Raw genomic sequence first — 13,492 nt, 5'->3', positions numbered from 1 at the left:
TGCTTTATGACTCTCCATCCTGCCGTCACCCACTGAGGTTCTGTCTCAGTCCAATCTGTGTGGTTCGGTTCAGGCAAGACGCTGTACAACATCGAGCAGTTTGGTCAGTACCCTCTGCAAGTCAACGGCTTCAGCAACCTGGACGAATGCCTGGAAGGAGCGATGGTTGAGAAGGAGATCGAGTCGCTGCACTCGGACCACGCCGTCACGTCTGGCCGGGAGGTGAGCGGTTCAAAAAATGTCAAAATGTTAAATACTGAATATTCTGCAAGTTTCTGTCTTCCTGCTAAGGATCTCCGTGTCTTTTCTGACTTGCAGAGGTGGTTTAAAAAACTACCGCCGGTCCTGACCTTTGAACTTTCTAGATTCGAGTTCAACACTCAGCTCGGGCGTCCCGAGAAGATACACAAAAAATTAGAGTTTCCACAAATTGTTTACATGGACAGGTAATACAAAAATCATATTTAATTTCATGAAAACTTGCAGAAATATCTCAATCTGCACCTTAGCAAATTTTAATATTAATAATACAATCCAAAAGAGAAAATAATAAACAAATCATATGTTACTCTCTGTAAGGTGTATGTATAAGTTGAATAAATTAGAGAAAACAATTTGTTTATGCTACTTCAATGAACTGAGATGCATGTTTTATTTCACAGATATCTTCACAAAAACATAGAACGGACCAATGAGAGGAGAGGGGAAGTGAAGAAGCTCAAGGAGCAACTTGCTGCACTTCAACAGAAACTTGAGTGGTAAGAAACAATAATAATAATAATAATAATAATAGTTATTATTATTATATAATTATATATTACATATAATAATATATATTATACGTATAATATAATATATATTATTATAATAATATAATAAATAATATAAGATATTAATAATAATAATAATAATATATTTTATTATTATTATTATTATCATTAAGAATCCAATAGGGACTAAAGAAGCAGAAAACAAAGGCTAGGTTCACACAGCAGCCAAATCTGATTTGGTTAGAATCACCTTTCATAAGAAATAACTTTGGCCATTATTTAAGGAAGGTTAGAATATTTTACGTTTTCACAGCAGTCTGTAATTCTGATCTTTTCACCTTAAACAAAATCTGATTTGTGCCACTTCCATATGTGGAGCTAAGTCATGTTGCATCCTATTTGATTTTACATCATTAATGTGAGACACGTCACAGTTCTGCACAGAAGAAGCCAGACGCGGTAAATCCTGATGTAAACAGTGGCTAAAAAAACAGAAATGTGAATTATAGAACCTAACATCAAGATCTGCTGAATGAAGATAGCCAAAGAAATAAACTTAGCTTTTGTCAACAATGATTGGAACGGGAAGCAAGAAGCATTACAAGGAGAATAAAAAAGAATAAAAACTGAAGATTAAGCAACCTTCAAACTGAGAAACTAAACATCTGAACACCAAAGCAACAGATCATTATAAGTCTTTACCTAAATGTGTTTTGTCTCTGGTCTAAGTTATAAAAACTACGGCTCTGGACCGATGAAGTACCCTCTAGCCGACATGCTCCAGTTCGTTCTAGAGTTTGCCACCACCAAACCCACCAGCGTTTCCCCAGCTGAAGATCCGAGACTTGTCACGTCTTCCCCGCCTCCTGTGAGCCACCCGCTGTCCGACGCCATCGCCAAAGACAGCAGGTTCCTCTAATATTTGATGTGTTTTGATGATTATGATTATGGCACTCGACGCAATGCAGTGTTTACTTGGTTTTCAGTCGGTGATTGTATGATGTTTTTATGACTCTTTATTTTTGTGCTTTTAAGATGTAAAGCACTTTAAACTGTCTTGTTGCTGAAATGTTCTGTACTAATTTATTTAACCAGCATAAAAAGCTGTGGTGAGCTGGATTTGGCCGCTGGGCTTTGAGTTGGACACCTGAATGAGTCTAGAAGCGTTTTTACTTAAATTCTTGTTTCCATCAGTGAACCTGGAGATAAAGAGTCATCGGATGGCCTGGTTTCCAGTGTTTCAAACTGCCAGCAGACGCCCATTTACAAGCCCTTCACCCAGTGCAAACACCCGTCTGACTGCCCGCCCCACCCGGCGCCTCACAGCGCCACAGAAGAAGAGCTGCACTTCGTGAAGACCTGCCTGCGGCGCTGGAGGACTGAAGTAGAGCACGACATAAACGGTACGCCAGAGACACAGAATGTTGACAAGGAAATAGTTTTTAAATTTCTTTATCAGAGGGAGAGTTTTGTAAATCTGGTTCCCGTTGTGGCTTTGTGTTGTTTCTGTGTTCCAGAGCTAAAGAACAGCATAGACAAACTCACTCAGACGCTCGAAGGCATGTACTCAGACAACAGTCTCTGCCAGGTGACACTTCTTTTGACTTCATTTTCTGCATGCAAAAAAACCCCTCACTGACTTACCACACAGTGGCTTCCAGAAGTATTCACACCTGGAGTTTAAATACATGAAAACCATGTTAGAAAACCTGCTAGACGCCTTAAACATGCAACCAAAGCTACAATCCCCTGAAATAAGAGAACAGAGCCCCAACTTTAAAAAATGTAATTCATTTGTTACATTTAATGGAATTAACTTTGTCAAACTTAAGTCTTTTACGTTTGTTTAATGTTAACAAATTAACGTTAAACAAACGTCAATTTGTTAACGTTTGTACAGGTGCCCTACAGACTGCATGCAGTGCTTGTTCATGAAGGTCAGGCCTCGGCAGGTCATTACTGGGCGTACATCTACGACCACGCCAACCAGCGCTGGATGAAGTACAACGACGTCAGCATCACCGAGTCTTCGTGGGAGGAGCTGGAGCGAGACTCATTTGGGGGGATGACCAACGCCAGCGCGTACTGCCTGATGTACATCGATGACCGGCTACCCCAGCTGATCACAGGTACAACAGCACTCAGCCATAGCAACACTCATCAGTTCTCCTTCGATTTCTATCACTAAGTTTTTACAAATCCTGCCATTAATTTGAACATATTTTATAAACATTTCCACTTCTCTTGGGGTGTTAAATTAACAGACATAATTTTTACTCTGCCATATTTTCTAACTACATTTTTAGTTTGAAGCAAAATATTTAGTTTGCTAAATAAATATTTAGATTTAAGTTAAATATTTAGTTTGTTAACTATATATTTAGTTGGCATGCTTAGTATTTAGCTGAAACTAAATATTTAGCTTAGCCTGAAGGTGAATATTCAGCTTGCTAAATAAATGTTCAATTTGAAACTAAATATTTAGCTTCCCAGCTAAATGAAGCTAAATATTAGGCTTGCTAACTAAATATTGAGTTCAAATGTTTAGCTATCTGATTATATATTTAGTTTGAAACTAAATGAATTGTAAATTAATAAGTAACATGATAAAAAAAATTAACCCCCATTTTTTTCTCTCTAATGACTAAATAACAAAAAATCATCGCTGTTATTTATTTATTTATTTTTTGGGCAATTTGTAACTTTACAAATGGCACCCATTAAATATGAAACCATGGCGTGGCTTGTTGAGTGAACCCTCTGTCTAACCACACGTTCCACCCAGAAGACACAGATGATGAGACAGGCCAAGTTCTGCACGGCATGGACTCCCTGCCGGCCGCGCTCAGACGCTACGTTCAGGAAGACAACCGCTGGTTCCAGCAGGAGCTCAGCGAGTGGGAGGAGCAGTTCTGCCAGACCGCCACTCCGCAGGAAGAGTCTGCGACCCCGGCGGAGCCTCCCAGCTCCAGCGTGGAGAACTCGGAGCTGACACCTGTGGAGCCGGCACCACAGTCTGGACCTTCCACTGAAGAGCTGGAGCAAGGAGCGGCTTTAGAGGCCCGGTCCGGCTCAGAAGAGGAGAAGACTGCAGATCGTGAAGCCAGAGAGACGCCTGAAGGTGCGTTACACTTACTGGAATAAGAAAAGCCACTATGAGTTTCTGAAAAGACCCATTTTGCCTTCAACGATGCAACGATCCACGTTTTTCCCTTCCAGTACAGATATCTGAGGTTTAGTATTGGCCGATACCGATCCGATACAGAAAGACAGCCAAGTTTACTTAAGACCTTTTTAAACAGATATAAATGTATTGAATTACAAATGTTTTAGATAACTGTGCACCAGTACAGCACACCTAAATACACAGATATCTTCACAAGCTTGACCAAACATGTAAAAACAACACAACTTTAATTTGTACAGTTAGCACAATGAGGAGCATCACAGCAAATGTAAAATAAATAATAAAAAAAACTGACAAAAATAAACAGCAACAAGCCGTCTTTCAAATTGTTGAGAAAATGCAATTAGAATATGATGCAAAATAAATAGTAAAACATGAAGTCACTGAGACTACAAAGCATAGAATTAGACTGAATAGATCTGCCTTTATGGATCCGGCACGTTGTCAGCGAGACCCAATTTGATCTAATATCTAATAAAAAATACTTTGCTAATACATGCACTGAATGAAGGCCTCTGTCTGTTTTACTCAGCAGCAGAGGAGTCTGAGATCGTGCCCCCATCTGCGAGTCCTGGCTGCCAAGCAGATCCCACCGACACTCCCACAGTCAGCGACACCCTGGAACCGAGCCCGGACCCAGCAGGGCTGCAGAGTCAGGTGGGAAAGTCCCACCTCCTCAAATCCCCCCCCGGCTCCTCCTACAGTCCCACTGCTGGCATTCCTGCAGACAGGGTGGTTCCTAGGTTTGTGGGGGCCCTAAGCGAGATGCTGGTTTGGGGCCCCTAATTTGTGAAACTACAATGAAGAAATAATTAACCCTTTAGAAACTTGCCCTGCAGCTCTATAGGATATTCAATAGTGTAAAAAAGTGATTAAATCATGTGAAAAAAGTCCAAAAAAACTCTTGTTCCTGGTGTCTTTGTCAGACCTCTGGCTCGGATGCAGAGCTGTGTAACCAGGCTGAAGCGTGTGCGCATGGGGAGATGTTGGGACCAAACTCAGAGGCTAACGATGGACCCGGAGCTTCTGGGGAGGCTCCCGGACTCGGAGCAGATCAGGGAAACGAGGAGCAGCAGCAGCAGGAGCAGCAGGAGGCTCCAGCCAGGCAGAGGCAGGCGGAGAACGAGGTGTCGGAGGTGGAGATCCCCAACGTGGGCCGCATCATGGTGAGGGCCGATGCAGACGGATACAACGAAGAGGTGAGGAAGTTACAATGTTGAATAAGATGTTTAATCAGGGTAACTCCGTGTTAATTTAAACCATTTATCGACATTGTTTTTAATCTGTTCTGTAGGTTATTCAACCATCAGATTGGTTCAAGGGCTATTATGCCGTTTCAGCTTTCAGTTGTTTCAGGAACCTCTGATCATTCAATGAACACAGGGGTGTCCAAAGTGAAGGCCCGGGGGCCATTCATGGCCTCCCCATGTCCTCCAACTCCACTTCAAGATAGATCTAAATTTGTTTATTTCACATAAAAGTATTACTGACAACATTTTTTTCCAATGGTAAATGTTTAGTACAACACAAAATATTCATCTTTTGAAGCTGAACTTTTATTTGAGAAGAAAAACAAAAACATATTGCAATTAATTGCATAAAATTTTTTTTTACAATTTAAAATCTTTGCAATTCTATGTCATTTTAAAGGTTTTCATTTATTCTGTTAAGGACTGTGGTCCCTTTGGGAAGGAAAATACTTTATAAGAAAAAAGCTATATTGCACTGAATTGGTTTGAATGACAGAAATCTAATTTTGTCGTTTTTTTCTACAATAATCTTATAGTAAATACAACCTTGATGATACTTACTTTTTTCTGAAGGTTCTTATATTACTTTATAACAAAAGTCATTCACTTCCATTACATTAGAATTTAGAAATAGTGGATTTGTGTGGGCCTGATAACCTCTTTCATTCATGATTCAAATGGATCATTTCTGATAGAACGATTGTTCAGTTTGTGTTTTTGCGCAACAGGATGTGTAAGTTTGAATTAGTGAGCAATAAATGACGTGCTGGGCTGCACAGTTGGTAGAGAGGCACCAAGAAGGTCCTGGGTTCGATTCCCGGCCCGGTGTCTTTCTGCATGGAGTTTGCATGTTCTCCCTGTGCATGCGTGGGTTCTCTCCGGGTTCTCCGGCTTCCTCCCACAGTCCAAAAACATGACCGTCAGGCTGATTGGTCTCTCTAAATTCTCCTTAGATGTATGTGAGCATGGTTGTTTATCCTTTCTGTCTCTGTGTTGCCCTCAATGGACTGGTGACCTGTCCAGGCTGACCCTGCCTCTCGCCTGTTGACAGCTGGAGGTAGGCACCAGCCCAGCTCCGGACCCCGATGTGATAAGGGTGTAAGAAAATGGAGGGATGGATGGAAATTACATGCATGGCTTTAGATTTGAATAGAGATCTTAGTTTATGGAGAATTGCTGCTGACTTTCTGCAGTAAGAACGTTATCTCTCTTTTTTTACAGGACTGTTTTCATTAAACATCTTTAAAGGTGATACCAGTTTGTTAAGCATTTGCTAAGGTCTCATTTTCATTTCATAGATGATGCTTACCCCAGCTATGCAGGGTGTCATTCTGGCCATAGCCAAGGCAAGACAAACGTTTGACAAAGAGGGTCCTGAGGCTGGCCTCATCAAGGTAAGATATTCAAATGTTTAATGTCTTTCTCCATCATGCTCGAATTTGGATAAGAAACAAAACCTGCATTCCCACAGGACTTTTTTGTTGTTTGTTTTTAAATAAGTAATTTTTGAAATATTAATGGAAAAGTTCATGCAGTAAGACCTGCATTAAATTCTTCAAAAAACTTCTGTTCAGCAGCGTCATCGAAAGGACGCTGCTGGAGCAGTTTACAGACCGTTGCTGCCATTATTTTTAATAACTTATTGTGTGAACAAGTTTATGCACGTGTGATTTAGATTTATTTTCGTAAAGACAGCAATTATGAAAATCTGGGTTTTTTTGACGTTAGACAAAGATTTGCGCACATTCGTAAGAGAAAGGCAGCTAGTGACACACTGAAGCTCAGATTTCTCCGTGGTGTTCCAGGCCTTCCATGAGGAGTATTCCCGGCTGTATGAGCTCTCCCAGGAGGAGATCACCCCCCAGGAGGACGCCCGTCTGCAGCACGCTCTGGTTTACTTCTTTCAGAACAAGGCGCCCAAGCGTGTCATCGAAAGGACGCTGCTGGAGCAGTTTACAGACCGCAACCTCAGCTTTGATGAAAGGTGTGCAAACATAATAAGCTCTTCTTTCAGAGTTATAATAGTTCTGGATTTTTCATTATACGTTAGTTTTATTTCATTGTAACTTTTTATTTGTTACTGTTACTTAAATATTGTTTAGTTGTAGTTATTTTCCCCCTTAATTGCAGTTTTTGTTTATTTCAGTAAACACAAAAATGTTTTCTCAATTTCAAGTTTTGGAATTTGGTTAGTTTTAATAATAGCTTTGCTGGCTACATGGGCTTGATCTGAATTTAGAAATCTCTGTAATAAAAAACACACAACTAAACCTCTAATAAAGGAAAACCCTCTCTTTAAATGAAAAGAAATGGTGTGGGGTTTTTGGACACCAAATATTTAATTTGAAAGATTTTTCTAATGCAGCTGAAAACAGCCACACGTCGTTCATCTGCTGCCATCTAGTGTCCAAAGCTGGTTATGAGACTATTTCACCTCCAACATTAAACTCCAGCTGTCCTTCCTGTGCATGCAGGGCCATCAGCATAATGAGGGAAGCCCGAGCCAAGCTCCGCCTCATTAAGCCAGAAGACATGGACATGGAAGAATACATGGTACTGTCGGGTTTATCCAAACCAGTTGGACGTTATTTGTCCTGCATGCTTCTTGTTTCTTTTGTTAGTGGCTACAAATTAACTAATCATTGGTTTCCTCCAGCTTGTTGATTTCAGGATCAGAACAATGTAAATGTGAGAAAAACTGTACATTTCAGTCATATTTTCATTAAAAACTGAGTCTTGCTGAATGGCAAGACCAGTGAAATAAAGTTGTGACTTCTATGAAGTTACAGTGCTGCAACTGCAACTTATTTAATTCTTACAGTGACTACAGCAGCTAGTTCAAACTGAGTACAAACTCAGTTTTAACCTCTTTTTTTTTAATGTGCAATAGTTAAAAACTATTGAGAGTGTTTTTGTCTTGCATAAAAAGAGGGCTTCTTTTAACCACAGGATGCAAGAGGCTTTGTGGCTTTCAATAGACTTCTCGTTTTTGTGAAACCAGCTGAACCTTCAGCAGTAAAACTGCTCCGAAATGCAAAAAACAAGTAAATTATATTTATACAACAAGCAAAACCATGGCCACCAGACGCATCTCCCTACTGTTTAACTCTACAAATTAAGAGGAAGATTAAACAGGCACTGATTAATGTCTGTGTTTTCTTGCAGCAGTGGCATGACGACTACAGGGACTTCAGGACGGTGTTTGTCTACTTGCTAACTGGACTTGAGCAGTATCAGCACGGAAAGTAAGGGAGAGTTATCCTCTATTTCTATTGAGCGGTTTGCAAAAGTATCTTTCCTCTAAAACCAGTTTATTAGTAGAAAACTAATACTATGAGTGGAGGCAAACAAATGCCGCACATCAACCACACAGTGACAGGAAGCCAGTCACTGTGATACTATCCAGATCTGCAATAGTATGGGTTTTAGAGCAATGCTTAGGATGACCTAAACAAAGTACAGAGCCAAATGAACATGCAAATTAGATTCAAAAATTTGTTTCAAATTCACCTTTACTGAATGGCAGCAAAAATGCTCCTAAAAGTAAAATAAATGCCTCTGTTAAGTAATTAATTAATGTACTTTAATTTCAAACACAAGAAATGTACGAGTACATTTCTAAAAATTAGAATATTGCTTTAAAGTGCAACACTTCTTGTCAGTCATCTTGGAAGAATTCCAAGTTTCTGGTCATTTTGGTGACTATGGCAGACAAAATAATGAAAACACTAAATTTTGTGTCTCAGGAAATTAGAATACTTTGAAAAATGTAATGAATGAAAACTCATGGTGTCACATTCTAATCAGCTAATTAACTCAAAACACCTGCTAAGGTTTCCTGAGCCTTTGAACGGTCTCTCACTTTGGGTCAGTCAGCTACACGGTCATGGGGAAGACTGCTGACTGGACAGATGTTCAGAAGACAGTCGACAGTCATCAGTTCTATATTCAAACATATTAACAAAAAAATTCAGTGGAAGGAAGAAGTGTGGGAGGAACTCATTACACCATAAAAGCTTGAAATGTATTTTTTTTTTTTTTAAAAACATTCTGAGATGACTGGCAAAAAAAAATTCACTTTTACGCAATACTCTAATTTTTGAGACATGCGAGTACATGTTGTACTACACAGTTAAAGAGCAGCTGTGGTTTTTGGTGCTTATTTGGTTTCTTTCTGACTATGTCACAGGATGCGAGAGGCTTTGAACTACTTGGCTCATGCGTATGAGACCAACGCCACTCTGCTGGCAAAGGGAGAGAAACGTGGGGTGAACAAAGCTCTTATTGCAGTTTACAGAAGAAAGTGCCTCACTGTGAGTAAAGCAACATTTCCAACCCAAGCTATTTCAGTTGTTTTCAGCTTAAAACAGCCTCTTAGTTAAATATTTTTATATCTAAGAGGTCTTGGCTTGCACTAGAGGAAACTTTGAGGGTCATCAAAATCATCGCTGGGACCCATCATTTTTATTTGACATGCTCTGGCGTTCAGCCTGCTGCTGAAGTAGTTTTTTTTAGGGCAGAATTTAGACATAATACTCCCTTATTTAGACTTTCTCTGCAGCAGGCTGGGTTGGTTTTTCTCATATGCAAAAACCACAAATATGCAAATACACATATTTGTGGTTTATACACAATTTATGGATTCATGTTCAAAGTAGATGTTTCATTTTCGATGGATTCAGGCCATGAAGCCGAGGTTATTTTTGTTGGTACAAACTTTACCTTGAAGTTTATCATGGATCCAATCTGAGTTCCATCCATCCATTTTCTGTTCACCCTTGTCCCTAATGGGGTTAGGAGGGTTGCTGGTTCCTCTCCAGCTACATTCCGGGCGAGAGGCGGGTTCACCCTGGACAGGTCGCCAGTCCATCGCAGGGCAACACAGAGACATACAGGACACACAACCATTCAAACACACACTCACACCTAGGGAGAATTTAGAGAGACCAATTAACCTGACAGTCATGTTTTTGGACTGTCGGAGGAAGCCGGAGAACCCGGAGAGAACCCAGCATGCACAGGGAGAACATGCAAACTCCATGCAGAAAGACCCCGGGCCGGGAATCGAACCCAGGACCTTCTTGCTGCAAGGCAACAGCTCTACCAACTGTTCCACTGTGCAGCCCTCCCAATCTGAGTTCCTTTGTTTATTGACGTTTCTTTGATCAGAGAAGACAGACATATTCTCAATTAACCGTTAAGTTAAAAAAGACCTAAAAAAAAATAAATCTTGCTTTTCAGTGAAATGTTCCAAATGGATGAGTTACTTAGAACTCGTCATGATTTGTTGGTGAAACAACCAAGTATGGTTCATTCTGGTCTGAATCAAAACCTGGAAAGTCAGAATTTTGCAACTACCCTCTACCTCAAAAATCCAATATGGCTGCCATGTGTTTTTAAAAATGCTCTCATCACATTTCTGAGAGTTTAAGTCTTGTTTGTTCTCCCACACAGGATTGACACGTAGTAACAGAGCACAACGCCTGTTGGTGAATATGTTCCTTTATTGCATAAACGTACAAAAACACACACTGTTTTAGCTATTTTATCGTCGTGCTTTGAAAATCATGGCGGACCTTGTAAGGGAGGATTTTTATGAGCTTTCCGATGACTTCTTTAAAGAGATTTAACAATTAGCAGACAGTCTAGAAGTTGAAGAGTTGATTGTAAACTAGTGGAGTTCAGGTTAGTGTAAGCCCCTCCCACAGCCCCGTCCCTTGACTTTAATGGGTGAGTTTAACAGAATTACCTCATTTTAACAGAATTATTGCTTTTCCTGTAGAAGCAAGAATAAATACAAAATGAACAAATATCTATTTAATTAATTATCTGCATTGATGATTAAAAGTTGCGTTTTAATGATTTAATTTTGCCCCTTTTGACCCTCCAGACAGCGTAGGATCTGAACACAAGCTCCAACACAAAGCTTGTTGTTCAACCTCCATATCGACTTCATCTAAAATATTTCATAAGAACAGAACTGTATTCATGTAAATATTAAAGTAGAGGCCTTGACCCAAGTATTGTCTGTACTTATCCACCAATCAGGCGCTGAACGACAGCGCGTCCCGGCTGTTCTGCGGCGGCGAGGAGGGCAAAGTGGAGGAGGGTCTCTCCATCATGGACGAAGCCGTCATTCCCTGCCTTCACCTGATGAGCCGGGACTCGGCTTTGTCCCAGGAGGACCGGGACGCTATGGAGAACATCCGCAGCCACTGGTGCTGCTGCCTGGGTCAGGACATGGATGGTGAGTTATTAAGAATAACATGGGAGGATAATGAGAAGTTTAACTAGTGTAATTATTGTTTTATTCGTTTCTGTAAGGATTCGCATTAGTCTCATCACAGATATTACAATAACAATTGTACTTTTACAAACATTACAAAAAAAGACCTGCTATAACTCCTTAAGTCAAAACACAAAATTCAAATCAACCAAACAATTATGACATTTTTACAAACTTTACAAAAGAACATCACAAAATGCCTTGAAACACACAGGCAAAAATTAAAACACACAGTGTCAGCAATTTCAAAGACAAATTAAAAACAAACAATAATTTTCATGTCAAGCATAAATGTACTTATTTCACCTATTCCCTATTTTTTAAAGTTCTTTTTAAAATGTACACAATCAGGAATAAATTTAACTTGTTCCAGTGAGAAATTGCTCTATACAATCAACGATTCAAAACCAGAAGCTACCACCTGAAGGGCTCATTTCTGCTGGGTTTTTCTGTTTTCTGTAGATTCGCTGCAGGTAAAGTTGGGCGAGTTGCTGCCGCGGGTTCTGGACGGCTCCAGCGGGACGGTGATGTTGAAAGATCCACCAAAGGTTCACGTCAACCAGGCCCACGACCTGTGCAGCCGCCTGGCCGCTGTGATGGAGTCCATTCATAACACCACAGTAGTAACTGTCCAGTAAAATCCTGAAGGAAACCCACAAAAACCTCTGGGAGCCAAACATCTGCAGCAGCAGCAGCAGCATGGCGGGCAGAGGGATCTGTGCTGATAGGACAGTAGGGTTCACACCAGCATGTAGTAACTAATGGCTGCTGGTTTGGAGTTGCACTTGAGTAGAAAATTTGATGTGACATATACAGCAATCACTCGTTGTGATTAGATAGATAATGCACAAATACAAGCTCATCGAGAATAGGAAAGAACTGAATGAGAAGTTTCTGAGGATAATGATTTAGTCCTTCCTGTTTGCTTTCTCCCTTCTCACCTAACAAATACTAACAGTCCTTCAGAGTCATTAAACCTTTTGCAGGCAAAGCAAAAGATTGCCAAAAATGCAGATGTTTAGTGACCAATATCAGACAATATCTACACGTTTTACATTTAAATCTGTTGTAAATAAGCAAAACTGATTCCTGGTGTGAAGAGTAAAAGAAACGACAACCTCTTTAAATGGAAGGGTTTCACATTTCAGGACACAGTCACAATGATTTGGGCCTTAATGAGGTTCTGAAGGGATTTAAATCTAACCCCAGGTTCAATATTTATGAAACAAAATGTCAACGTAGCAGCCAGGTGCTGCCAATCATGTTTGCAGGACTAACTGCTCATCTTTATAAAAATATGACACTATCACTATCACTCCCCAATTGGGTGTACAGTAGAAGCAGGGCCTCAACAATCCACAAACCAAAAGGGAAACGGTCTGACAATTAGAGTAACAGAACAAACTAAACACAAAGTAATGAACTAATACAGCAAGACCTGTGAGATAATACTGTAGACAGGGAAATTAAAGGGACAGTATTATGTAAGGATAAGTCTTTTTTTTAGCTTTACATTGTGCTATAAAGTTATGCCCTCATTAAAAACATACCTGGATTTGATAATATTTACACTCAATTCTGCAGGACACAGTTTAAATTTGAATAAATGTGTTGCTTAGTCAGCTCCCTGCACAGTGATGCTCATTAGGTTTAAAAACACTACATTTGTTGTGCGCAGCAAAGAAATATGATTTGTTGGCTTTTTTTTTAAATACATCTTTTATATAATCTCTTTGTATTTCTCCAAAACAGAAATTAGAACTGACAGAAAGTTATCAACAGCACTATAATAAATAATGCCATCTTAAAAGTTATAAGTGACCACGCTGTAGAAACACTCTAACTGTGAGGACTTCATGTTGTTTCTGTGCCTTAAGTTCAACTCATCACTGAAATCTTTGAATCCAGGTTTTAGAGGTGACATATAGAACAACTCAAGCACATTTTGCAGATGTTTTACTTGTACTTTATGATGATCTTCAATAAACGTTTTAAATAA

At 39.9% G+C, this 13,492-nt stretch overlaps 1 protein-coding gene across 3 annotated transcripts in view; it reads left to right on the top strand.

Moving 5' to 3' along the window:
* The window catches only part of usp28 (ubiquitin specific peptidase 28), a 27,178-nt gene extending 13,686 nt beyond the window's left edge, over positions 1 to 13,492 (top strand). The window contains exons 10-26 of one of the 3 annotated variants that reach the window (XM_044140804.1): positions 74 to 222; positions 319 to 446; positions 663 to 758; positions 1,500 to 1,679; positions 1,965 to 2,173; positions 2,288 to 2,358; positions 2,671 to 2,899; positions 3,559 to 3,891; positions 4,490 to 4,614; positions 4,884 to 5,156; positions 6,506 to 6,601; positions 7,013 to 7,191; positions 7,682 to 7,760; positions 8,373 to 8,452; positions 9,397 to 9,520; positions 11,256 to 11,454; positions 11,956 to 13,492. In XM_044140804.1, the coding sequence (XP_043996739.1) occupies positions 74 to 222; positions 319 to 446; positions 663 to 758; positions 1,500 to 1,679; positions 1,965 to 2,173; positions 2,288 to 2,358; positions 2,671 to 2,899; positions 3,559 to 3,891; positions 4,490 to 4,614; positions 4,884 to 5,156; positions 6,506 to 6,601; positions 7,013 to 7,191; positions 7,682 to 7,760; positions 8,373 to 8,452; positions 9,397 to 9,520; positions 11,256 to 11,454; positions 11,956 to 12,131 (2,726 nt within the window). In that variant the 3' untranslated portion in view covers positions 12,132 to 13,492. Of the gene's footprint in view, positions 1 to 73; positions 223 to 318; positions 447 to 662; positions 759 to 1,499; positions 1,680 to 1,964; positions 2,174 to 2,287; positions 2,359 to 2,670; positions 2,900 to 3,555; positions 3,892 to 4,489; positions 4,615 to 4,883; positions 5,157 to 6,505; positions 6,602 to 7,012; positions 7,192 to 7,681; positions 7,761 to 8,372; positions 8,453 to 9,396; positions 9,521 to 11,255; positions 11,455 to 11,955 lie in introns of all 3 variants that reach the window. The other 2 variants (XM_044140802.1, XM_044140803.1) reach the window with 2 other exon arrangements.

Source organism: Gambusia affinis, linkage group LG15 (genome assembly GCF_019740435.1).
Source record: "Gambusia affinis linkage group LG15, SWU_Gaff_1.0, whole genome shotgun sequence".
Classification (NCBI taxonomy): Eukaryota; Metazoa; Chordata; class Actinopteri; order Cyprinodontiformes; family Poeciliidae; genus Gambusia; species Gambusia affinis.
The sequence above is the reverse complement of the archived record's forward strand: the minus strand, read 5'-3'. Positions and strand labels throughout refer to the sequence as shown.